We start from the raw sequence: 25,709 nt of genomic DNA, 5'->3' as shown, positions 1-25,709 counted from the left end.
TAAAGCTATGCATACACACAGTACAGGCCTCTCCAACACACCTAGCTGACTAACGCAGAAAATGGAAAGAGACCGAAATAAATGATCCAATACAGGAGGGGGATAGAGTAGCAACACCTGCTGAAATACCCATTCCCCCACGGGACAGGAGGAGATGTTAAGCTGTTCTTATTAAAAATTAATAATTCATGGAGCAGGAAGCTTCATTGGGCTCCATTCAGCGAGGGAACAGCCCATGCCTGGTAATTCTCCTATCACTCCCCTCAATAAAAGTCACTGTGTACTAGGGCTGGGCGATATGTCCTAAAAATCATCACAAAAAAACATTATTTATGGGTGATTCGTACAATACATATCATGATTTTTTTGTTATGTTCTCTAAATAAGCTTTGTTGTGCAACTAAAGGTCAAATACACTGCATTTCAAACATAATCTAATAATCTAATGAAATCAGGGCTTGTGAAATTATACCTAGGCAAAATAGAAGCCTTCCAAAACCGTAAGACCCACAAAAAAAAATATGAAAATGCACTGGTTACAATTTTAACCAGAACCTTCACTAATAATGACTAACTTATTGTAGCAGGCATTAAAGAAATTTAAACACAGGTCTCTTATTTTTTAATTTTTTTACCTTTATTTAACCAGGCAAATCAGTTAAGAACAAATTCTTATTTTCAATGACGGCCTAGGAACAGTGGGTTAACTGCCTGTTCAGGGGTAGAACGACAGATTTGTACCTTGTCAGCTCGGGGGGTTGAACTTGCAACCTTCCGGTTACTAGTCCAATGCTCTAACCACTAGGCTACCCTGCTACCCTGCCTCTCTTAACCACAAGCCCACATTCTAGCAAGTAAACAGATCTTTAAGTTTAGCCAACATGGATCTATACGCTTGCTAACATAGAACAGTTGAATTGTTACACACACACACCATTCTGTCCGTTTCCAAATCAATTGGCATACCTTATTTCTCAGAATGAGAACGAGTTGCTATTCCTTATAGAATTGTGTTTTATGCTTATTGCACATTTATAAAACATACTACACACCTAGTGTAACCGTCTTTGGCTTTCTGCTGCCAGTGGTACCACAATGCCGCTCACAACAAACTGAGCATTAATTTACCAGAATTAATATTCATTGATACTGCCGCTTTAGTAGTGTCCGCTCTGCGTGCAATTTGAGGAGTTTAGACTTAAGGTTATCATTAGAAAAGTCTATTACATGAAGATAATTTTATTCATTCATATTGCTGTACACTTAAAAAGGCAATATGTTGGCTTATATGAAAGCATATTCAATCTTGTTTAGCCTTGTTTATAATAAAGCCTAATGTAGTGTCCACCAACTTGGATCCTGGAGAGCTAGAGTGTGCAGGCTTTTGTTCCAGCCCAGCACTAAAAACACTTTATTCAATGAATTGATTAACATGGAATGTGTCAACATGAGATCCCTACACAGTTATTGTTTCTCACCGGTCAGCCTTGTCCTCCTGTGTGCTGTCGTTGAGGTAGGCCAGGACCCGTCTCTCCAGGTAGGCATCGATGGACTCTCCGTCGCTGCCGTCTCCACCACCAAGCAGGTCCAGGACCTGAGGACTCAGCAGCACCGCCTCAAAGTCTCCATCGAACAGGGACTGCAGCAGGGGACCCGCCTCTGGAACGCAAACAAGAAGAAGCAGTGAGATAAAGAGGTAACACAGGAAAATGGCAATGACATCAGAGATACGTCATGTGTGTATCTGTAATAATGGGTGGCTCAAAACAGGATTGTTAAACATAGCCTAAGTATTTAGTGATTCTGACGCTATTCACCATCGTCTGAACCGTTTTTCCTTCGACTGCATGGCATCGTCTCATTTCTCTGTGGAACACCCATTATCTTTGAAAGGCACTAAGGTGCAGCCTCATTGTTTGAAATAGGTGGATCATTATCCCCCAGATACCTCTACATCCAATTCAAATTACCTCAAAGGCTACTTGTTTAGAGTCAAAGTATTATAGCCAAACCATCTCGTTATTGTTGTCCCAGAACCATTACCATCCAGGAATGGAGAAAATCAAGCACGCCACTGGACCATACGCTGAACCGCACTCCAAGGGCCTCTTACCTCCACAACACACCTACTTTCATTTGTCTTATATTGTTAATCCAACTCCATATTCCCATTAGCAAAATGAGAATATTGAACAATGCCCTGCAGAAGATCATTTGGTGTGTGCATGCAGACTTATAGCTGTTGGAGGGGCATTGCTGAAGGGGGAGGAAGATGAACAAAATATTAAATTATAAAGAGAACAGCTATGAGGCCAAGGAGTCTCAGCCTGGAGTAATTGCATTTTATGCATTAGTTGTGTGCTTGGCTTCAACATCTATACAGCTTTCATTAGTTCTTTATGAGCAGGGAGGCTGGCTGGGCTCATTAGCATTGATTGCATTGCGCTTCACTGATGGGAATGAGTGAGGGCTGAGAGAGAGCAACGGGAAGGAGGAGAGGCTAGGTGTACTGTATCAGAAGACTGGCAAACTAAAACACCCCCACAAACTGGCAAACACACACAGCGTGCATCCCAACAATCTCTAGTACCCACAAATGTAAAAGCATTGGATTGGTGCAGGCATGGGCCAAAGACTTTCCATAAACCAGTAATGTCCTTTCATATCCATGAAGGGAAGTGAACAAGTGCACACTTTGGGAGAAAATAGATTGAGACAGCCACAGTACACCAAAGCCAATGCTTCCAATGATAAAGCTACAGGCACCCCTATTGATTTGAATTAATCCATCCATTCATGTTTTTCCCAAGGTAGAAGTTGTCAGAAAGTGACATTTTGGACCTGAATGCCAAAACAAAAAATTCAAGAGATCGAGGTGCTCAAAGTTGACCCATTTTGCATACCCCACCCTACCATGAGACATCCATGTCATCATTCCTGAAAACAAAAAAACGGTTTAGTTTGATATCATTTCGAAGCTTAAAGAGTTGTAAAACATGAGTTTTACAGGGTAGCCTAGTGGTTAGAGCGTTGGACTGGTAACCGAAAGGTTGCAAGTTCAAATCCCCGAGCTGACAAGGTACAAATCTGTCGTTCTGCCCCTGAACAGGCAGTTAACCCACTGTTCCTAGGCCGTCATTGAAAATAAGAATTTGTTCTTAACTGACTTGCCTAGTAAAATAAAGGTAAAATTAAAAGTTAATGAAAAATAATAACAATAGTGATTTAAGCTTTAACGCCAATTATCAAAAATGCCTAAACTGATTTTTTCAAGTTCAAACTCGGCAAAAAAAAAAAAATCCTTTGTTTATTTTCAGCAAACGTAACATGTGTAAATATTTGTATGAACATAACAAGAATCAACAACTGAGACAAATTGAACAAGTTCCACAGACATGTGACTAACATAAATGTGCTTTTTTTGGCCCTCCAATAATCGGCATCGGCGTTAAAATCATAATCGGTCGACCTCTACTCTCAACCACTGTTAATAACATTTCAGCTTCTCAAATATATTTCAGCACTGTCAAACTGATATTATGGAAAACTGGACCTCAAATTAGTCAGTAATTTAGCAGTCAATGTAAGGCAATTCAGTTTGGGAGAAATATGATTCTGAATTGCCCAAGGCCTCTCAATATTAAAGCAAACATAATACATAAGCGTACATTTCAGAATGGCGAGTGCAACAGACTCATATCTGCTACAAGCACACACAGGGAGGGGACTAGCTAAACTGAACAAAACTATAAATGCAATATGTAAAGTTGTGGTCCCATGAGCTGAAATAAGAGGTCACAGAAATGTTCCATATACACAAAAAGCATATTTCTCGCCAATGTTCGCTTAGATCCATGTTAGTGAGCATTTGTACTTTGCCAAGATGATCCATCCACATGACAGGTGTAGCGTATCAAGGTGTGGCATACCAGCCACCCCAGACAGCTGATGAAACTGTGGGTTTGCACAAACTGTCAGCAAACATCTCAGGGAAGCACATCTGCGTGCCCGTCATCTTCACCAGGGTCTTGACCTGCGTGCAGTTAGGCCTCGTAACCTACTTCAGTGGGCATGCTAGAGAAGTGTGCTCTTCACAGATGAATCCTTGTTTCAACTGTACCGGGCAGATGGCAGACAGCGTGTCTGGCCTCGCGTGTGCGACCGGTTTGCTGATGTCAACGTTGTGAACAGAGTGCCCCGTGGTGGTGGTGGGGTTATGGTACACTACATATACACAAGTATGTAGACATCTCTTCAAATAAGTGGCTTCGGCCATTTCAGCCACACACGTTGCTGACATGTGTATAACATCGAGCACACAGCCATGCAATCTCCATAGACAAACATCGGCAGTAGAATGGCCTTACTTAACAGCTCAGTCACTTTCAACATGGCACCGTGATAGGATACCACCTTTCCAACAAGTCAGAGTATTCCCGGTCAACTGTAAGTGCTGTTATTGTGAGTGGAACGTCTAGGAGCAACAAAGGCTCAGCCACAAAGTGGTAGGCCACACAAGCTCACAGAATAGGACCGCCGAGTGCTGAAGCACGTACAAATCTGTCCTCAATTGTAACACTCACTACAGAGTTCCAACCTGTCTCTAGAAGCAACGTCAGCACAACAACTGTTCGTAGGGAGGTTCATGAAGTGGGTTTCCATGGCCGAGCAATCGAACACAAGCATAAGATCACCATGTGCAATGCCAAGTTTCGGCTGCAGTTTCGGCTCCAAAGCTTGCCGCCATTGGACACTTGAGCAGAGGAAACGCGTTCTCTGAAATATAAATCACGCTTCACCATCTGGCAATCCGACAGACAAATCTTGGTTTGGCGGATGCCAGGAGAACGCTACCTGCCCCAAAGCATAGTGCCAACTGTAAAGTTTGGTGAAGGAAGAATAATGGTCTGGGGATGTTTTTCATGGTTCAGGCTCCTTAGTTCCAGTGAAGCGGAATCTTATCGCTACAGCACACAACGGCATTCTAGACGACTCTGTGCTTCCAACTTTGTGGAACAGTTTGGGGAAGACCCTTTCCTGTTTCAGCATGACAATGCCCCCATGCACAAAGCGAGGTCCATACAGAAATGGTTTATTGAGATCGGTGTGGAAGTACTTGACTGGCCTGCACAGAGCCCTGACCTCAACCCCATCTAACACCTTTGGGATGAATTGGAACGCAACTGCGAGCCTGACCTAATCACCTGACATCAGTGCCTGACCACACTAATGCTCGTGGCTGAACGGAAACAAGTCCCCGCAGCAATGTTCCAACATCCAGTGGAAAGTCTTCCCAGAAGAGTGGAGGCTGTTATCGAAACAAAAGGGGGACCAAATCCATATTAATGACCATGATTTTGGAATGAGATGTTTAACGAGCAGGTGTCCATATACACTACATGACCAAAAGTATCTGTGACTAACAGATGCATATCTGTATTCCCAGTCATGTGGATTCCATAGATTTGGGCCTAATGAATGTATTTCAATTGACTGATTTCCTTATATGAACTGTAACTAAGTAAAATCTTTGAAATTGCTTCAGGTTGCGTTTATATTTTTGTTGAGTGTACATTTATTTCTATGTCATGAGTTTAGACTTGCTGGATTTTTTTTTTTTACTTGTGCAGTGTAGTGAAAAGCAGGCCAACATCACATTTACAATACATCATTTCAATACAATCTGACGTCAGAAACGGTGTGTGCTTTTTGTTGGTGAGTGATGTCTCAAAAGGCATAGCCTAATTTGCTAAATCCCAAAAGTAGACAAAAATATATCAAGTCATGTCTATTCTGACAACAGCACATAAAACCAGCCCAGACAACCATGACACAGCTACATCACTTGATACAGCTCACGGTACTGTGCCTGGATGATGGGCGAGAAATATGATGACATGGCTTATTATTGTGCAAAGCCAGTGAACTCGGATTTAGCAAAAATGAGCATACATGCCAAGAAAATAGCCGTGCATATAGAAAATATCGACCGTGCATGGTGTTTGTCCATAGTCTTACGTTCTTTCATGGGGGATGGGATGCTTCGCCCCTCTGTGCTATCATAAACGTGCGTTGCCACAGCTTCAATGCAGTAAATTGACAGTGTTCAGCGAAAGATCATGACAGCGATTAACTCACTATTGCTGCCTCTAGTGTATCGAGAACTAACACATTACGGAGATCAAAGCTACCGATTAGTTGAACTAGCTAAACAACCACCTACCGTATATATGTACATTTGCATCCTCACGGGGGGATGCGTGGCCGAGGGCTGGAACGTAAATTAATCTGTCCAAATTTGAACGTTTTCAGTTATGTCCCTCCCCGTTTCGTTTGTTTACTTAACGTTTTGCAAAATAATAGGCGTAATTAATACACTCCTGGTGGGATGTGGCAAGAATCGGTACATAGCTTCTATAGCTCGCTAAATTGATACCTGTATATTGGTGACATAGTTAGCTAGCTGGTACCATAGTTAGCTAGCTGGTACCGAACTATATGTAAGGTTATATTCAAAGTAAAACATTTAGAGTATGAGATCAATACCCAGTCAATTAGATATACATGTGTCTGAAATGACTCAATTCCTGTCGGTCTAGCCTTTGTAGCTAGTAGTGCCCACCTTGCTGGGTGTTCTAGTTAGCTAGGCTTTGCGCCCACAAGTTGACAGCGAGTGTGCTTGGTACAGTAGCTAACTAGTTATCATTCAAACCTGTATTGAGCGAACTGGCTAGTTCAATTAATCATATCACGTAGCCTTAATATTAAACCATGGTGAGACATTACACATCAGTCAAATGACATCAAACCATTGATAAACCGACGGACAGTGGCTATAGCTGCGTGCCATATGTCTCCACACATTGTTAGGGTAGTTCCCTTACGTTAGCTGAACGTCACATTAGCCACCACCAAGCTAGTCATCGTTTAATTGTAGCTACATTTCTCACAAAACACAATCTAAATCTACACCTAAATACATGTAAAGTGTGATAACAACACTGATTTTCGAATACTTGATTTGTAATCTCACCTGCAGAGCTGAAAACATTCTGCTTCCATTCCGTTGCCTCGCTTGGTTTCAAAAAACCTCGGAGCACGGGAATCTCTGCTTCCCGCACCATCTCAAAATGTGATGTGCAACAGCCGCACAAAGAAGTCAATACTGTTTCCAACCAGGATCGGCGTAATTGTAAATTGACAATATATAACCTTACTACTGTAATGTAGCCTATTTCAATGTAATTGTATACATTTGTTCATTTCAACCCATGTGCAGTGAGAAGCACCAGTGAGCAGCCATGACAGATACGCATTGCATCATGGGAAACCTAATCAGTAGAATATGGAAGCCCGTTTCCTAATATGTCGATACTTTTTTTATGTGGAGCATTATGTGTTGATTTCCATTATACACTTTGCAGCGATCAGCACAGCAGGGGCCTCATAAACATTGTGTACATTTTACACTAAATATCTGCATGCTCTATTTCTGCAAAGACTTCGCACTCACAAAAATATTGAGATTTAAACTTGGCCCACGCCATACATAACCATGTTTCCCGTTATAAATCAGACCTGTGGAAACTGCGCTTGTTTGGAGCCACACTTGTTTTTCATGTTATTTGGGCATTATTACATTTCACAAATCAGTTCGCAAACAATGTAAAAAAAATGTTTTCATGAATAAAACCCTACAAACTTGGTCTCTTTTTTGCTTTCTTGAGTAAGGCAACTCCAAAACGCAGGCGTCTCAGTGCTTTTTGTGGTGGTGGGGAAGCCAGCGGAAAATACAGAGCATAGGGGTTGGTGATGTTCTCCATTTGCGGTGATTGGCTCAGTGTTCTGTCACTAATGGGGACACGAGGTCACCACAAAATCTACAGGTGGAGCTCGAAAATTCAAGCCCCTTCTGCCATAGAGTTACATTAAAAGTGCAACTTGAGATACTGGTTCAAGTCCAGGCTCTGTCGCAGCCGGTCGCGACCGCGAGACCCATGGGGCAGCGCACAATTGGCCCAGCATCGTCCAAGTTAAGGGAGGGTTTGGCCGGTAGGGATGTTGTTGTCCCATCATGCACTAGCGACTCCTGTGGCGTGCCGGGTGCAGTGCACGCTTACACAGTCGCCAGGTGTACGGTGTTTCCTCCGATAACATTGGTGCGGTTAGATTCCGGGGTTAAGCGACATTGTATCAAGAAGCAGTGAGGTTTGGCTGGGTTATGTTTCGAAGGCACAATAGCTCTTGACCTTTGCCTCTCCCGAGTCCGTACGGGATTTGCAGCGATGGGACAAGACTGTAACTACTACCAATTGGATACCACAAAATTGGGCAGAAACCATTTATAAAAAATACATAAGTGCCCATCCAAGAAGGCTCAAGGTCATTGACAACAGATACAATTACGTCAAATCACGTTATATCTACAGTAGCTTTGATTGGACAGGTCATGTCAACATCATAAACTCAACAAAAAAAGAAACATCCCTTTTTCAGGACCCTGTCTTTCAAAGATAATTCGTAAAAATCCAAATAACTTCACAGATCTTCATTGTATAGGGTTTAAACACTGTTTCCAATGCTTGTTCAATGAACCATAAACAATTCATGAACAATCACCTGTGGAACGGTCATTAAGACACTAACAGCTTACAGACGGTAGGCAATTAGAGGCCTTTCTACTGAATTTTGGTGAAAAACACCAAAAGAAAGATGCCCAGAGTCCCTGCTCATCTGCGTGAACGTGCCTTAGGCATGCTGCAAGGAGGCATGAGGACTGCAGATGTGGCCAGGGCTTGTAATGTCCGTACTGTGAGACACCTAAGACAGCGCTAACGGGAGACAGGAGGGACAGCTGATCATCCTTGCAGTGGCAGACCACATGTAACAACACCTGCACAGGATCGGTACATCCGAACATCACACCTGCAGGACAGGTACAGGATTGCAACAACAAGTTACACCAGGAACGCACAATTCGTCCATCAGTTCTCTGACTGTCCGCAAATGCTGAGAGAGGCTGGACTGAGGGCTTGTAGGCCTGTTGTAAGGCAGGTCCTCATCAGACATCACCGGCAACAACGTCGCCTATGGGACGTTGTTGCGTTTATCGTTGAAGGAATGAGCGTTACACCAAGGCCTGTACTCTGGAGCGGGTTCAATTTGGAGGTGGAGGGTCCATCATGCTTTGGGGCAGTGTGTCACAGCATCATCGGTCTAAGCTTGTAGTCATTGCAGGCAATCTCAACGCTGTGCGTTACAGGGAAGACATCCTCCTCCCTCATGTGGTACCCTTCCTGCAGGCTCATCCTGACATGACCCTCCAGCTTGACAATGCCACTTGCCATACTGCTCGTTCTGTGCGTGATTTCCTGCAAGACAGGAATGTCAGTATTCTGCCATGGCCAGCGAAGAGCCCGGATCTCAATCCCATTGAGCACGTCTGGAACCTGTTGGATCGGAGGGTGAGGGCTAGGGCCATTCCCCCCAGAAATGTCTGGGAACTTGCAGGTGCCTTGGTGGAAGAGTGTGGTAACATCTCACAGCAAGAACTGGCAAATCTGGTGCTGTCCATGAGGAGGATGCACTGTAGTACTTAATGCAGCTGGTGGCCACACCAGATAGTGACTGTTACTTTTGATTTTGACCCCCCCTTTGTTCAGGGACACATTATTCAATTTCTGTTAGTCACATGTCTGTGGAACTTGTTCAGTTTATGTCTCAGTTGTTGAATCTTGTTATGTTCATACAAATATTTACACATGTTAAGTTTGCTGAAAATAAACGCAGTTGACGGTGAGAGGACGTTTCTTTTTTTGCTGAGTTTACTTTCAAAATCTTAGCTAGCAGGCTAGCAGTCATCATCATGATCCTTGTCATATGAAGATACATTATAGATACAATGTATCGGTGCTCATCGGCCATTGGGAATAAACATTACACAAATTCAACAATGAGTGGTTTGGAAGGAATCAGTGGCTAACTGTAAGCATAACAAAGCAATCACTAGCCTGCTATTAAGTGGAGTGGGTGTGTGGTCCAAGTCTCGGTTTAAGGGTCTCTTTTCCAAGCTTAAAAGGATAAACATTCAACATTGTCCATGCTGTCAATCCAGCATGACTTCTGCCTCGCTCAAAACAACTGGAAACTCACTGGAACTCACTGGAACTGGGAAATCTGAGTTCAAGACAACTGGGAACTTGAAAAAAACTAGCTCCAACTGGGATAATACGTTTGAATGGTCATCCAACTCAGAATTGCAAGTCGGGAACTCTGGCCTCTTTCTAGAGCTCCGACCTGAAGATCACTGACGTCATGATTCAACCTTGTTTTTTTCAGAGTTCCCAGTTATCTTGAAAGCACCATAAATCCAGAGAATGCCAGACTTTGATGACAAAGTTGGATGAGAAAATTGGCCCACGAAGGACTGCCACACCACCTTCCTGTTCAAGTGAGCACAGCACAACAAGGTGAGTCCAAAAATGTCTTGTATGCTGCTGCATAAATTAAGTAATATTTCGGGGAGATATGTATACTTTTGCTAAGAAAGTAATACTAAGTGTATGTTGTGTAGTAAGCTGTTAGTGGCCCATGTGCCTCAACCGAATAATTTGGTCAATTTTCCCCTCCTAATTTCTGATTTGGTGGTGCACATGTAGCCTATTTCATGTTTTAGAGAAATCTAATCATTGAATATTGTTAGAGCTTTTATTGTCTGCTTATATGCCCCCTTTATTTATTATATGGTTCTGACTTGATGTACAGGGAGAATACTGCGAGAACGGCCCATGTTCTGAATTCTGTCGCTGTACATTTAAAAAATACTGAACAAATAGTTATATTGACTACGTCCGTCCTAGCTTGCTCATTAATGTCTTAATCAAAATTACGGATTGCCTCTTATCCGCTCGCTGTCCCCTTTGCCATAGTTTGTACATCTCAATTGTCATAAGAAACCACATTCATTTAAGCAAGATAGCATATCAGCTATGTTTTTTTCAAAGGCAGTACATGAGGCTGAATTAACTGTTTTGCTTAAAGGAATGTGTGTCTGCTATCAGGGTCCGCTGATAGCCAGGTGTAGCAGTGGTGTTGGGACTGCTGTTGGGACTCTGCTGTATTGTTTTGTGTTTGGGGAGTTTTCCCCACCAAGATTTACATGTAAAATCCCCACTGGATCTAGCATTATAACTCTGCCTGAAAAACACCCATCATTCACATTTCATGATGACAATAACACCCTTATTTGCTGTATAGCCTATTTTGGAAGTATTGGAATTAGATCCAAGACAAAATATCTAAATGAAATAGCAATTGCAAACTTGATCAAATGTCTTTGGAGGTGTTGGCAGAATGTTTTATTATGCAGTAATATTTGACCATTTCTGAAACCCAAAAACTATTGCAAATTGTTGTGGACATGTAAACAGATCGTTTGAATTCAATAATGTTTTGCATTTACTTTCTCCCGAACCTAAATATGTTGCACTGCCCACGAATTCTGAACGTTGTCTACTCTAAAAAAAATGAAAACTACAGTAGGACTACTCAGTGGTGGAAAAAGTACCCACTTTTCCTACTTGAGTAAAAGTAAATATACCTTAAAAGAAAATGACTAGAGTAAGAGTGAAAGTCACCCAGCATAATACTACTTGAGTAAAAGTCCAAAAGTATTTGGTTTTAAATGTACTTAAGTATCAAAAGTAAAAGTATAAATAATTTTAAATTCCTTATATTATGCAAACCAGACGACATGATGTTCTTGTTTTTTTAAATTACGGATAGCCAGGGGGACAGTTCAAAACGCAGACATCATTTACAAACAAAGCATTTGCGTTTTGTGAGTCTACCAGATCAGAGGCAGTAGGGATGACCAGGGACGTTCTCTTGATACGTGCGTGATTTAGACAATGTTCCTGTCCTACAAAGCATTCAAAATGTAACTAGTACATTATTTTCTTTAGGAATGTAGTGGAGTAAAAGTAAAAGTTGTCACAAAAAAATCTACTTAAGTAGTACTTTAAAGTATTTTTACTTAAGTACTTTACACCATTGGTCCTACTTACAGTGGTATCCCACACACTTCAATGCAAAATATCAACTGTCTGTTCAACTGTTAAATTCTACGGTATGTTATAAACTGTGCTCCTTTTCAGACGCATAGAGCAAAAACTTGAAATTATAAAATCCTATAATAGGCCGAATTAAAGGAAATATGTGCATGGTCATTTTTTTATGGCTACTTTGGGATTATGAACTCATCATGACCAGAAAAGGTGCAATTGTTATGATATATGTATTATATTTATATATTAAATATTGTCTAGGCTACTCGAAAAATTTGACATTACAGTATTCAAATGTGCCTACAAACATAAATGGAAAAGGTAAACCGTCTGTTCCGCCTTAAACTGCGCTTTGGATCGCATAGAGCAAAATACTTTAAATACAGTGGTAACTTATATATTTACTACTGTGAAGTGGGTCCAATTAAATGAGAGATGGAATGAATGGTAGTCTATCCTAATTTGTCGGAGGCTTATAGGCTCTTTCGCAAGTATGAAACCATCACAGTCAGAAAAGGTTAGGAATTTCTATTGCGCTTGGCGGTTTAACCCACTACTGCTATCAGAAGAAAACTTTGTTGCTTTTATATCATCTCAGATTGAGCTGTTTCTTGAACTTAATCAAACCCCTAGAATGTCTCCTACAACAGTATGGGAATCAACGAAGGCTTATTTATGGTGCCAAATTATTTAGTACAGCGCAAAATTAAGGAAGTGTAATATTCAACGCATTGGGGAATTTACAAATAAAATCTTGGATTTGGATATGGTATATTCACACTTCATCCACATACCTACTAAAACAATGTTTGACACTTCAGAAAGACTTTGATATTCTTTCAACTGGACAAGCTGAAAAGCTTATTAGTAAATCTCGATACCAAATGATGAACATTAAGAGAAATCAGGGAAAATGTTAGCACACCAGCTGCGTCAGAGAACCAAATCAAACCATACCTGAGATAAATGACGAGCTGTGTAACAAATGTATCGATCATTTAGAGATCAATTCATGCTTTCAAACTTTTACTCAAAATGCTACCTTATTTGACACCTTCTTTGAGAACTTAGATATTCGTACAGTTGAACCTGATATAGCTGCTGAATTGGAAGAACAGTTCTCTGTAGAATAGATTGTGTTGGCAATTCAATCTACGCAGTGTGGGCCCGATGAATTTTCAAGGAAATTCTAGAAAAAATTCTGTCAACATTCTCCTCCCTTGATTTACATATTTGAGGAATCCTTCTCCTCAAACTCTTTACCAATTTCTTGATAACATTTCGTTGTAAGAATTTTTTCATATTTTTTTATATATATTTCTTTCACCTTTATTTAACCAGGTAGGCTAGTTGAGAACAAGTTCTCATTTGCAACTGCGACCTGGCCAATATAAAGCATAGCAGTGTGAACAGACAACACAGTGTTACACATGGAGTAAACAATTAACAAGTCAATAACACAGTAGAAAAAAGAGAGTCTATATACATTGTGTGCAAAAGGCATGAGGAGGTAGGCGAATACTTACAATTTTGCAGATTAACACTGGAGTGATAAATTATCAGATGGTCATGTACAGGTAGATATATTGGTGTGCAAAAGAGCAGAAAAGTAAATAAATAAAAACAGTATGGGGATGAGGTAGGTAAAATTGGGTGGGCTATTTACCGATAGACTATGTACAGCTGCAGCGATCGGTTAGCTGCTCAGATAGCAGATGTTTGAAGTTGGTGAGGGAGAGAAAAGTCTCCAACTTCAGCAATTTTTGCAATTTGTTCCAGTCACAGGCAGCAGAGAACTGGAACGAAAGGCGGCCAAATGAGGTGTTGGCTTTAGGGATGATCAGTGAGATACACCTGCTGGAGCGCGTGCTACGGGTGGGTGTTGCCATCGTGACCAGTGAACTGAGATAAGGCGGAGCTTTACCTAGCATGGACTTGTAGATGACCTGGAGCCAATGGGTCTGGCGACGAATATGTAGCGAGGGCCAGCCGACTAGAGCATACAGGTCGCAGGGGTGGGTGGTAAAAGGTGCTTTAGTGACAAAACAGATGGCACTGTGATAAACTGCATCCAGTTTGCTGAGTGTTGGAAGCTATTTTGTAGATGACGTCACCAAAGTCGACGATCGGTAGGATAGTCAGTTTTACTAGGGTAAGTTTGGCGGCATGTGTGAAGGAGGCTTTGTTGCGGAATAGAAAGCCGACTCTAGATTTGATTTTCGATTGGAGATGTTTGATATGAGTCTGGAAGGAGAGTTTACAGTCTAGCCAGACACCTAGGTACTTATAGATGTCCACATATTCAAGGTGGGAACCATCCAGGGTGGTGATGCTAGTCGGGCAGGCGGGTGCAGGCAGCGAACGGTTGAAAAGCATGCATTTGGTTTTACTGGCGTTTAAGAGCAGTTGGAGGCCACGGAAGGATTCTTGCCCGTGTCTTCCCTCCATTATCTCTACAGATCAAACTGGTTTAATAAAAAAAATGAATTTATTTTTTCAACATAGACGTCTTTGTAATATACTTTATATTACCTCTTCTTTTGACACTCCAGAGATATTGTTATCACTTGATGCTTAGCAGGCGTTTGAACAGGTGGAGTGGCATTATCTTTTTTTATACTCTCAAACAATTTGGATTTGGTCCCAATTTATATCCTGGTTCAAAGTCCTTTACTCCTCCCCTATGGCTGCGGTGCTCACAAACAATAACCTTTCATTCCATCTCCAACTTCAACGTGGGTCAAGACAGGGTTCTCCTCTGTCCCCAGCTGTTTGCCATCGCAATCAAGTCTTTAGACATAGCAATAACACCACTATCAAAGATATAGGAAGAGGGGGCTTAGATCATGAAGTCTCACTCTATGCGGATGACATGTTATTATATATGTCTGACATCTTACGTGGTCTTCCAGAGATCCAGGTTCTACTAAAGATATTTGGTCAAATATCCGGGTATAAAGTTAATCTACAAAAAAATGTAATTCATGCCTTATTAATCATTCTGCCGTACAAACCTATTTTAGTCATGTACACTTCAGAGTGGGTACACAGAAATTGAAATACTAATTTGGGTTACACACGATTTCAAAGATCTCTATAAAGCCAATTTCCCTCCCTTGACACTCTGCCTGAAACAGGATCTTGAACGCTGGGATTGACTTTCTCTTTCTTTGGGCGAAATAATTAACACTGTTAAAAGGAATATATTACCTATGTTTTTATACTTATGTAGCAGGTTTCTTATGTACCACAGGAGAACCAATAAATGAAGAGCTACAACACGGCTGTCTTTTAGGCTTTTATGTTGGTCTGCAATAGTATTGTGAAAAGACAGGACAGGAACACATAAATCTCCAATGCACCATCTGACAAGTTGTTCTTTCTCTCTGTGCTTTCTCGGACTCACACAATAAAACTCTGAATGTTACATGTGTCAATAGTCTCACACTCCCTTATAACAATATCTATAGCATTAACCTTGGGATGTTTTATTTATTTCACGTTATGGATTTCTACAAAGGAGTAATCTCAGTGTTTCTCAGTGTTTTCTCGGATTGAGGAGAATGGGAGCAACGGGTAGTACCAGGGTGTTAGTAGGTGACACAAGCACCAGATTAAATAAAATACATTTAATTAAACAAAACCCGAAGATGTTAACATCATTCAGCTACTGTAGCTGCCTACCTAACATCAACAGGCAGCACCAGTAGCGCAACAATTAAAAATAAACACCAAAAGTAAAGTTCCTGGCGATCATAGCGATCTGACTCCCCCCTTCTGTCTGAATTTGGAATATCCCTTTTCGCGGGTTTTGGCCACTGACCCTCAACCTGGTTGTTCTGTTCTGCGTTGTGTACTATTCTAATCATTTGAAGTTTGATGGAATAACCCTTTTAACTCTACTACACTTATTTCAATGTATTCATAGCTTTCTGATTTTTGAAAGATTTTTTATCTCCATAGATAAACTATCTTCTTTTATCTGGAACCAGAAAAAAACTCAGATACGTAAAAGCATATTGCAGAGAACTTTCAATATTATTACTGGGCAGCTAATATAGCAATAATTCTATATTGGATGACAGAAATCCCTGATGTTGCAGGTCCGAAATGATTGACCTTGGAGATTTAATCCAGTGGCCCAACCTCTTTAGCTGCCTTACTCTACTCAAAACCTGCATTAGCTGAGCCTGTTTCTAAATACACTACAACCCCCAAAACTCCAAAATCGTTTGCTCTCAGTGAATTTTCAATTTCTGCCCGTTATTAAAGAACCAAACATTCTCTCCATCATCATGAGACAGCGCTTTTCATATCTGGTCCGGAAAAGGGTTCTCCTCACTGAATGACATTGATATGGATTTTGTATCTTTTGAACAGTTAGTACAAAAGTTAAATATTCCTAGATCCCATTTCTTTAGGTAGAGTTGAAGTCAGAAGTTTAGATACACCTTAGCCAAATACATTTAAACTCAGTTTTCACAATTCCTGACATTTAATCCAAGTAAAAATTCCCTGTTTTAGGTCAGTTAGGATCACCACTTTATTTTATGAATGTGAAATGTCAGAATAATAGTAGAGAGAATGATTTATTTCAGGTTTATTTCTTTCATCACATTCCCAGTGTGTCAGAAGTTTACATACAGTAACGCTCCGGGTGTCGTGGGTGTGGAGTCAGATGCAGGAAACAGAGAGTTCAATACTGTGCTATTTAATACACTCACGAAACACTGGGTGCTCAAAAACAAATGCCCCAAACACGGAGGACGAAAACAGTACAGCAGAATACACGACCAGAAACAAACACGTTCGTCTACTTCATACACAAAGATTACAATAATTTATCCCGCACAAAGAAACAGGCGGGCCGGCTGTCTAATAAAGCCCAACTAATTACTAACTAACAGGTGCTAACAATAAACATACAAGGAGGGGGAGGAAAGAAAATCAGTGGCAGCTAATAGGCCGGCGACGATGACCGCCGAGCGCCGCCCGAACGGGAAAGGGAGCCACCCTCGGTCGGACTCGTGACACATACACTCAATTAGTATTTGGTAGCATTGCCTTTAAATTGTTTAACTTGGGTCAAACATTTCAGGTAGCCTTCCACAAGCTTCCAACAATAAGTTGGGTGAATTTTGTCCCATTCCTCCTGACAGAGCTGGTGTAACTGAGTCAGGTTTGTAGGCCTCCTTGCTCGGAACACGCTTTTTCAGTTCTGCCCACAGATTTTCAATAGGATTGAGGTCAGGGCTTTGTGACCAAAGCTCCAATACATTGACTTTGTTGTCCTTAAGCCATTTGCCACAACTTTGGAAGTATGCTTGGGGGTCATTGTCCATTTGGAAGACCCATTTGCAACCAAGCTTTAACTGATGTCTTGAGATGTTGCTTCCATATATCCACATAATTTCCCTCCTCATGATGCCATCTATTTTGTGAAATGCACCAGTCCTTCTTCCAGCAAAGCACCCCCACAACATGATTCTGCCACCCCCATGATAAACAGTTGGGATGGTGTTCTTTGGCTTGCAATCCTCCCCCTTTTTCCTCCAAACATAACGATGGTCATTATGGCCATTATGGTCATTATGGCAGTTATATTGTTGTTTCATCAGACCACAGGACATTTGTCCTGTGTACGATCTTTGTCACTATGTACAGTTGCAAACCGTAGTCTGGCTCTTTTATGGCGGTTTTGGAGCAGTGGCTTCTTCCTTGCTGAATGGCCTTTCAAGTTATGTCGCTATAGGACTCGTTTTACTGTGGATATAGATACTTTTGCACCTGTTTCCTCCAGCATCTTCACAAGGTCCTTTGCTGTTGTTCTGTGATTGATTTGCACTTTTCGCACCAAAGTACGTTTATCTCTAGGAGATAGAACGCATCTCCTTCCCGAGGGGTGTGACGGCTGAGTGGTCCCATGGTGTTTATACTTGCGTACAATTGTTTGTACAGATGAACGTGGTACCTTCAGGCGTTTGGACATTGCTCCCAAGGATGAACCAAACTTGTGGAGGTCTACAATGTTTTCTCTGAGGGCTTGGCTGATTTATTTAGATTTTTCCATGATGTCAAGCAAAGAGGCACTGAGTTTGAAGGTCGGCCTTGAAATACCTCCACAAGTACACCTCCAATTGACTCAAATTACGTCAGAAGCTTCTAAAGCCATGACATCATTTTCTGGAATTTTCCAAGCTGTTTAAAGGCACAGTCAACTTAGTATATGTAAACTTCTGACCCACTGGAATTGTGATACAGTGAATTATAAGTGAAATAATCTGTCTGTAAACAATTGTTGAAAAAATGACTTGTGTCATGCACAAAGTAGATGTCCTAACCAACTTGCCAAAACTATAGTTTGTGAACAACAAATTTGTGGAGTGGTTGAAAAACGAGTTTTAATGACTCCAACCTAAGTGTATGTAAACTTCCGACTTCAACTGTACCTACAACTGCGTAGTTTTGTATCTTCATACTCTAGTCACTTCCCATCACGCCCATCTACCCCCCTTCTAGATTCTGTTTTTAAAGTGAAATCTTATATCAAAGGGGCAAAGGTTATTAAACTCACACAATCTGGAATCCCTGAACTCTCTTAAGAATAAATGGGAATGGGATTTAGGTGAACAACTTTTAGATTAAATTTGGCAGAGTATTCTTCAGAGAATACATTCTTATTCTAAATGTCTAAGACATACTGTAATTCAATTTAAAATAGTTAACTGGCTGCATTGGTCAAAGGCAAAATGACCCAAGATTAGAACAGTAATAGATCCCACTTAATTAAAGTAGCAGGCTCCTGCTACTTTATTGCACATGTTTTGGACATGCCCGAAATTGTCAGATTGCTGGATGTCAATTTTTGAGACGTTTTCTAAGATACTGGAGAGACCTATAAAACCTTCTGCCTTTATTTCATTATTCAGAGTGGCACCACAGGATGCCCCTCTAAACAGTTCTGTGGGCAACATAATGACATGCACTACTCTTCTAGACGTCTTATACTATTTAAGTGGAAGGATTGGTTTCCTCCTACTTTTAACCATTGGATAAAGGAAGTCATGCAAATACGCTACTCCATTAGGGGATCTGCAATTACATTTGATAATATCTGGCAAGCTTTCCTATCCTTTGTAGAAGACATGGACCCAGTTAATTTCATAACTCTGTAAAACAACCCAATTTGTATCACTCTTTTTTAGTTTTTTTTTGCTATTTGATTATATTACTCAAATTCTATATCATGCCTGCTTTTAGTCTGGTTTTGGGGTGGGGCTCTGTTGGCGCATGGGGGGTTTACGTGCGTTTAATCTGTTAGGGGATCTGTGTGTGTTTTGTCCTCTACCTCTTCTGTCTGTATTATCTATATAATCATAAAAAATGCCAAATAAAAAAAACGGTCTTGAGTGATGACAAATTTGCCCAATTACCAGATTTGCTTGCAAACACCCACTCCTTTCAACACACACACTCGCCCATACTCCAGTAGCCATATTTGGCTACAGCTACCCATCGTTGGCTGAAACTGGCATCTCTGTATCTGATTTGTTTCAAGGTTTAATGGTTAGATGACAAGAAGTAATAAAATACACATATATAACATGACAACTACTCAGGTGACCATATGGGTTGTGTTGTGTGATGACGTGTTTAGCCTTTGACTTAATACCTTTCGGGCAATCTGTCATCTTTCTGTAGTGTCCTAGGGGGAATTAGAAGCGTCTCCTCCTTATTAAAATCAAATGGGTGATTTATCTTGATCATGCTAAGTGACTCCCAGAGGGAGTTAGTATCTGTGTCTATGTGTGCGTGCGTGCAGTAGGAAAGGTTCAGGTCAAGGGCATATGAGTTACAGGAATTGACTGGAAGCATGCAGGTGAGGCACTGCCTATCCCCACCAAAGCGTGGAGTACTGTGCCTCGAATGGGAGTAAGAGCAGGGATTGTACTTGACATAGGTTAATTACCCTACATTATTGTTTGATCTTTCATGGGATGAGAACAGTAGTGATGTAGTGAAGAACATGACCCTGCAACACAACGTCACTAATGATAAATTATCATGAAAGCACTACTACAATCACAGCCTTTATGTGTCAGAGCTCCTTGCACAAAATATTTCCTTGAGTGGGACAGTAAGAGCGGATTTATGCTTGATCCAGGAATGATGTCCGGAGGGCTCCGTATGAAGGGTGTGACGCAATTGTGGAGCCTCTGGGGGGTTGCAGGGGCCAAATCGAGCTCCGTATGGCGATGCCGTGTGCCTACCAATTTTTGTAACAATACAGAGGGCTCCGTATAGTTCCGCAATGACATGATTGGTTGACGGTAGGTGGGGGCAGGAGGTCCTGTGTAAACACAAACTCACTTCCTTGATAACTAACTTCCTTCACAACAGCTCTGCTCTGCTCCTCGAAGTGCAAGAAGTATTGAATGCCTTGACTTCCACAGAGGCCATATCGCAGTAAATGCTGTACGGCTGATGCAGATAGTCAGACTGGCCATGCAAAGCCTTTAAATCGTGGTGAGCACATTGAATCCTAATGAAAATTATCCTGGCTGACCTTTTCTCCGCTGTCAGTGGTTTACTACAGTGAGCGTCTTGTACCGTACACTGCTCCTGGAGATAGAGTCAGTGAGTAAGCCCACTTTTTGACATGAGCCAAAAACAACGTCTAAATGATTCAGAGCCCCAGCAGCAGCATGGTGCATTGATAGAGCTCTAGGCTGTTTTTCTCAGTGCACTGGAGGATCTAGTCTAAGGTTTGTTTTCTCCAGCATTTGCCCCCCCCTCCCCATCCTCCCCTTCCTCCTCTTCGTGCATGACATTTAAGAGACGAGTGTTTGGGCACATTATGGAATTGTTCACAGGCAAAGTGAAGGCCCTTCAAAGGGCTCATTGGAGTGGGTTTGAAGTACGGAAGAGAGACCACGGTGAAAAGATGCTTTTACAGTCTGATTTACCTTTCCAGAGGCCTGCTTCCAATTTACAGACCTGTCAAGGACACTCTACTATTCAACTGATGAAAGCTATTTTTCAAGACTATGTTTTCCAAAAAAAACTCAATATTTTCTGTTAAAGACAAGCAGTGACACCTGCAGTGCGCAGATGCTGTTTGAAGTTCGGGCTGCCAAACCAATGCTCCAACACACACCCCGTTCTCACATTGATTACCAAAGGAGTGTGTGAGGAGAAATCATTAAAAAAAATCCCCAGACACCACTATGTTTGTTTTTTACTGCTCTATAAAAGTATACAAAGGAGGGTGTGTTCGTGCTTGGGGAGATGATTATAGGGAGATGTTGACTTTCATTGTTGCAGTCTGAATTATGTCTGTTTGGAAGCCTATTGCGGATTGGCCTTCTGCTCTTGGAGAGTCTATGAAACATTACCTCAGTCAGTCCTGCAGGAAAGGACTGAGCTGGGCTCTTTCAGGACAGAATACCTTTTGTTGAAAGCAAGTCTGTGCACACTGGCAGATAACCTTGGCCATCAAACTTGCTAGCTAACTGATACCAACCCACACCACCCCCACCTAAAAAAGCAGTGAGGCTGCGCTCTCCTTACTTGCAAAACCCCGATTCTATGATAATATGAGTGTCTCACATAGCGGATCACTGACGGCACCGAAAAACCAATCACACTGGTCATTTTCAAGCATTTTCATTTTCTCATCAAGTCAAGTCAGGGACCCGAACCAGCGACCTATCGGCCACCGGCCCAAGCTCCAAACCTCCAGGCCACCAACCGTCCTAGATCCCTCCCATAGTTTCCAGAGAGCTGCCCCTCAACCAAAAGGAACAAAAGAGAAAAATGTGAAAACAAAAGAAAACAACAATCCAAAGAAAAGGACATAAATGACAATAAAAATCTAAACAGCAGGGCTGTCTGAACGCGTTTAAGTGCATGTGTTGCACTATTTACATGTGTGTATGTGTGTGTGTACACGTGTATGTTTGAATGCGATTGTGTGTGTATGCATGTGTACGCGTGTACAAGCACCTGCGCAGCATTAGCCTCAGGCAAACAGGCATTAGATGTAACTGCGTTGCCCCTCAGTAACAATCAAACAGACTTTTTCTTTTTCTTTTGTTTAGAATTTATTTTGTATTTTTATATTTGACTGTCATTCTGTCCCCCGCACAACAACTCCACTCCCACTCGTCTCCAGTTCCATATCCCGACCCTCAGTTCCCTCAGCCCATCCTACCTATCAATGCTGGCCACCCTCTTCGGATTTCTACACTTCATACTCTATATCTTTCAACTATGCTGTGATGTTTAACATACCATTTGAATCTTATTGTGAGTTGAAAATAAATACATTCAGTAAGAGTATAAATATATTATAACCAGGTCTTTCAACAATGTTATTTCTAAGGTTAAATTTTAGATTAATGTTGTGCTTTTTCAGACATTCCTGAACCTGAGACCAGAAACAGGCATATCTGAGGTCAATACCAGAACAAATGGTCTATTGATTCTGTATCCTCTGCTGAGCTGCGATTATTGTATGCCTCAAATATTCTACATTTATTTGGTGGCAAGAATTCTGTACAATAATTTTAACTGAAAAGCACAAAGTCTTGAATTTTGCACAATTTTATATATCAACTCATAAGCCCTGTGCCATGGAATCGGTACATCAAAAATCTCTTCCCAGCTATTTTGCAATCTGTATTGCACAGCTGTCAACATCTTGGTCCTCAAATTAAACTGTTATACTTTCCTATTTATAATATTTTTTTGTTCCTCTGACAGTTTTGATCCTTTATATTGGGCAGACAGACCAGTTCCCTACCTCCTCCCACTGCCACCTGCCTCCTCCATTTTTGTGGTAATGCTGGAATCAGTTGGTTGTAATCTTGGATTGAGCAGACCTTCCCATACAATTCCGATAGCTCCATGAAAGACATAACTGTACCATTCCTATTTACAATATAATTTAAAAACAAAATACAAATTTCAAACCTATTTTCCATAAATACAGGTCTTTTATCAACCAGCACATTTCAGTTCAACCATAATATCTGTTGTTATATTTGTTCTATCTTTTCTGGGGGATGAAATTTACATTGTAACCAGCTCTGCAATGCTTGTTTGAAAAAGAGAGTTTCCTTTTCAATTAATCAAAGGCAAAGGTATAGTATTTATATTAGCACTCTGATTACTATGAAGAAGAGCAAGATGTTCCACTCTGTTCTGGGCCAGCTGCTGCACTTGACTACATGACTAAACAATAATCAAAATAAGTGTCACGCCCTGGCCATAGTTTACTTTGTATGTTTCTATGTTTTGATTGGTCAGGGTGTGATCTGAGTGGGCATTCTATGTTGGATGTCTTGTTTGTCTATTTCTGTGTTTGGCCTGATATGGTTCTCAATCAGGGGCAGGTGTTAGTCATTGTCTCTGATTGGGAACCATATTTAGGTTGCCTGGGTTTCACTGTGTGTTTGTGGGTGATTGTTCCTGTCTCTGTGGTTTGCACCAGATAGGGCTGTTTCGGTTTTCGTACGTTTGTTATTTTGTTAGTTTATCATGTATAGTTTCTGTATTAAATCAAATGAATCACAACTACGCTGCATTTTGGTCCGCTCCTCCTTCCCACAACGAAAGCCGTGACAGAATCACCCACCACAACAGGACCAAGCGGCGTGGTAACAGGCAAAATAAACAGCAGGAGCAACAAAAGAAGGAATGGACATGGGAGGACGAATTAGACGGAGAAGGACCCTGGGCTCAGCCTGGAGAATATCGCCGCCCCAAGGAAGAACTGGAGGCGACGAAAGCGGAGAGGCGCCGGTATGAGGAGGCAGCACGGCGAAGAGGATGGAAGCCCGAGAGTCAGCCCCAAAAATTACTTGGGGGGGCTCAGGGATAGTGTGGCAGAGTCAGGAGTCAGACCTGAGTCCACTCTCCCTGTTTATCGTGAGGAGCAAAGGAGGAGACCAGAACCAGAGCCGGTGTTGGAGGTGAGCGAAACAGAGACTGTGAAGGAGTTAATGGGGAAATTAGAGGAGAGCGCAATGAGGGAGTTGCTGTGTTGGTGCTTTAAATATGGAATTCGCCCGACGGAGCGTGTTGGGGATTTGATGACACCTGGGTCAGCGCTCCATACTCGTCCTGATGTGCGTGCTAGTCGGCTGGTGAAGTTGGTGCCAGCCTCACGCACCAGGCCTCCTGTGCACATCCCTAGCCTTGCATGTCCTGTGCCAGCACTGCTCTCAAGATCTCCAGTACGCCTTCACGGTCTAGCCCATCCTGTGCCACCTCCACACACCAGCCCTCTGATGGCAGCTCCCCGCACCAGGCTTCCTGTGCGTGTCCTCGGCCCAGTACTACCAGTGCCAGCACCACTCATCAGGCCTACAGTGCACCTCGCCTCTCCAGCGCTGCCGGAGCCTTCCTCCTCTCCTGCGCTGCCGGAGTCTCCCGCCTCTCCAGCGCAGCCAGAGCCTTCCTCCTCTCCTGCGCTGCTGGAGTCTCCCGCCTGTTTAACGCTGCCAGAGCCTTCCGCCTCTACAGCGTTGCCAGAGTCTCCTGCCTGTTTAGCGCAGCCAGAGCTGCCAGCCTGCATGGAGCAGCCAGAGCTGCCAGCCTGCATGGCGCAGCCAGAGCTGCCAGCCTGCATGGAGCAGCCAGAGCTGCCAGCCTGCATGGAGCAGCCAGAGCTGCCAGTCTGCATGGAGCAGCCAGAGCTGTCAGTCTTCATGGAGCAGCCGGAGCTGCCAGTCTGCAAGGAGCTGCCAGTCTGCAAGGAGCTGCCAGTCTGCAAGGAGCAGCCAGAGCTGCCAGTCTGCATGGAGCAGCCCGAGCTGCCAGTCTGCAAGAAGCAGCCAGAGCCGCCAGTCAGCATGGAGCGGCCAGAGCCGCCAGTCAGCATGGAGCGGCCAGAGCCGCCAGTCAGCATGGAGCGGCCAGAGCCGCCAGTCAGCATGGAGCGGCCAGAGCCGCCAGTCAGCAAGAAGTTGCCAGAGCTGCCAGTCAACATGGAGCGGCCAGAGCCGTCAGTCTGCCAGGATCCGCCGGTCAGCCAGACTCTTCCAGATCCGCCGGTCAGCCAGACTCTTCCAGATCCGCCGGTCAGCCAGACTCTTCCAGATCCGCCGGTCAGCCAGACTCTTCCAGATCCGCCAGTCAGCCAGACTCTTCCAGGTCAGCCAGCCAACCAGACTCTTCCAGGTCAGCCAGACTCTTCCAGGTCAGCCAGACTCTTCCAGATCCGCCAGTCAGCCAGACTCCTCCAGATCCGCCAGATCCGCCAGTCAGCCAGACTCTTCCAGGTCAGCCAGCCAACCAGACTCTTCCAGGTCAGCCAGACTCTTCCAGATCCGCCAGACTCTTCCCGATCCGCCAGTCAGCCAGACTCTTCCAGATCCGCCAGTCAGTCAGACTCTTCCAGATCCGCCAGTCAGCCAGACTCTTCCAGATCCGCCAGTCAGCCAGGATCTGCCAGAGCCTTCCTCCTCTCCTGTGCTGCCGGAGTCTCCCGCCTGTCCGGCGCTGCTGCCGGAGTCTCCCGCCTGTCCGGCGCTGCTGCCGGAGTCTCCCGCCTGTCCGGCGCTGCTGCCGGGGTCTGAAGAGCCCCTCTGTCCCAAGCTGCCCCTCTGTCCCGAGCTGCCCCTCTGTCCCGTGTTGTTA

General features: G+C 42.9%; 1 protein-coding gene across 1 annotated transcript in view; it reads right to left on the bottom strand.

Moving 5' to 3' along the window:
• The window catches only part of ttc27 (tetratricopeptide repeat domain 27), a 116,688-nt gene extending 109,386 nt beyond the window's left edge, over positions 1 to 7,302 (bottom strand). Inside the window, exons 1-2 of the mRNA XM_064932362.1 lie at positions 7,034 to 7,302; positions 1,479 to 1,659 (exon numbers count right to left, since the gene is read on the bottom strand). Of these exons, the coding sequence (XP_064788434.1) occupies positions 1,479 to 1,659; positions 7,034 to 7,124 (272 nt within the window). The 5' untranslated portion in view covers positions 7,125 to 7,302. The remainder of the gene's footprint in view (positions 1 to 1,478; positions 1,660 to 7,033) is intronic.
• Positions 7,303 to 25,709: the final 18,407 nt, after the last annotated feature.

The sequence above is a fragment of the Oncorhynchus masou genome, chromosome 23, assembly GCF_036934945.1.
Source record: "Oncorhynchus masou masou isolate Uvic2021 chromosome 23, UVic_Omas_1.1, whole genome shotgun sequence".
Classification (NCBI taxonomy): Eukaryota; Metazoa; Chordata; class Actinopteri; order Salmoniformes; family Salmonidae; genus Oncorhynchus; species Oncorhynchus masou.
Note: the sequence above shows the minus strand (reverse complement) of the source record. Positions and strands in the feature narration are given on the sequence as shown.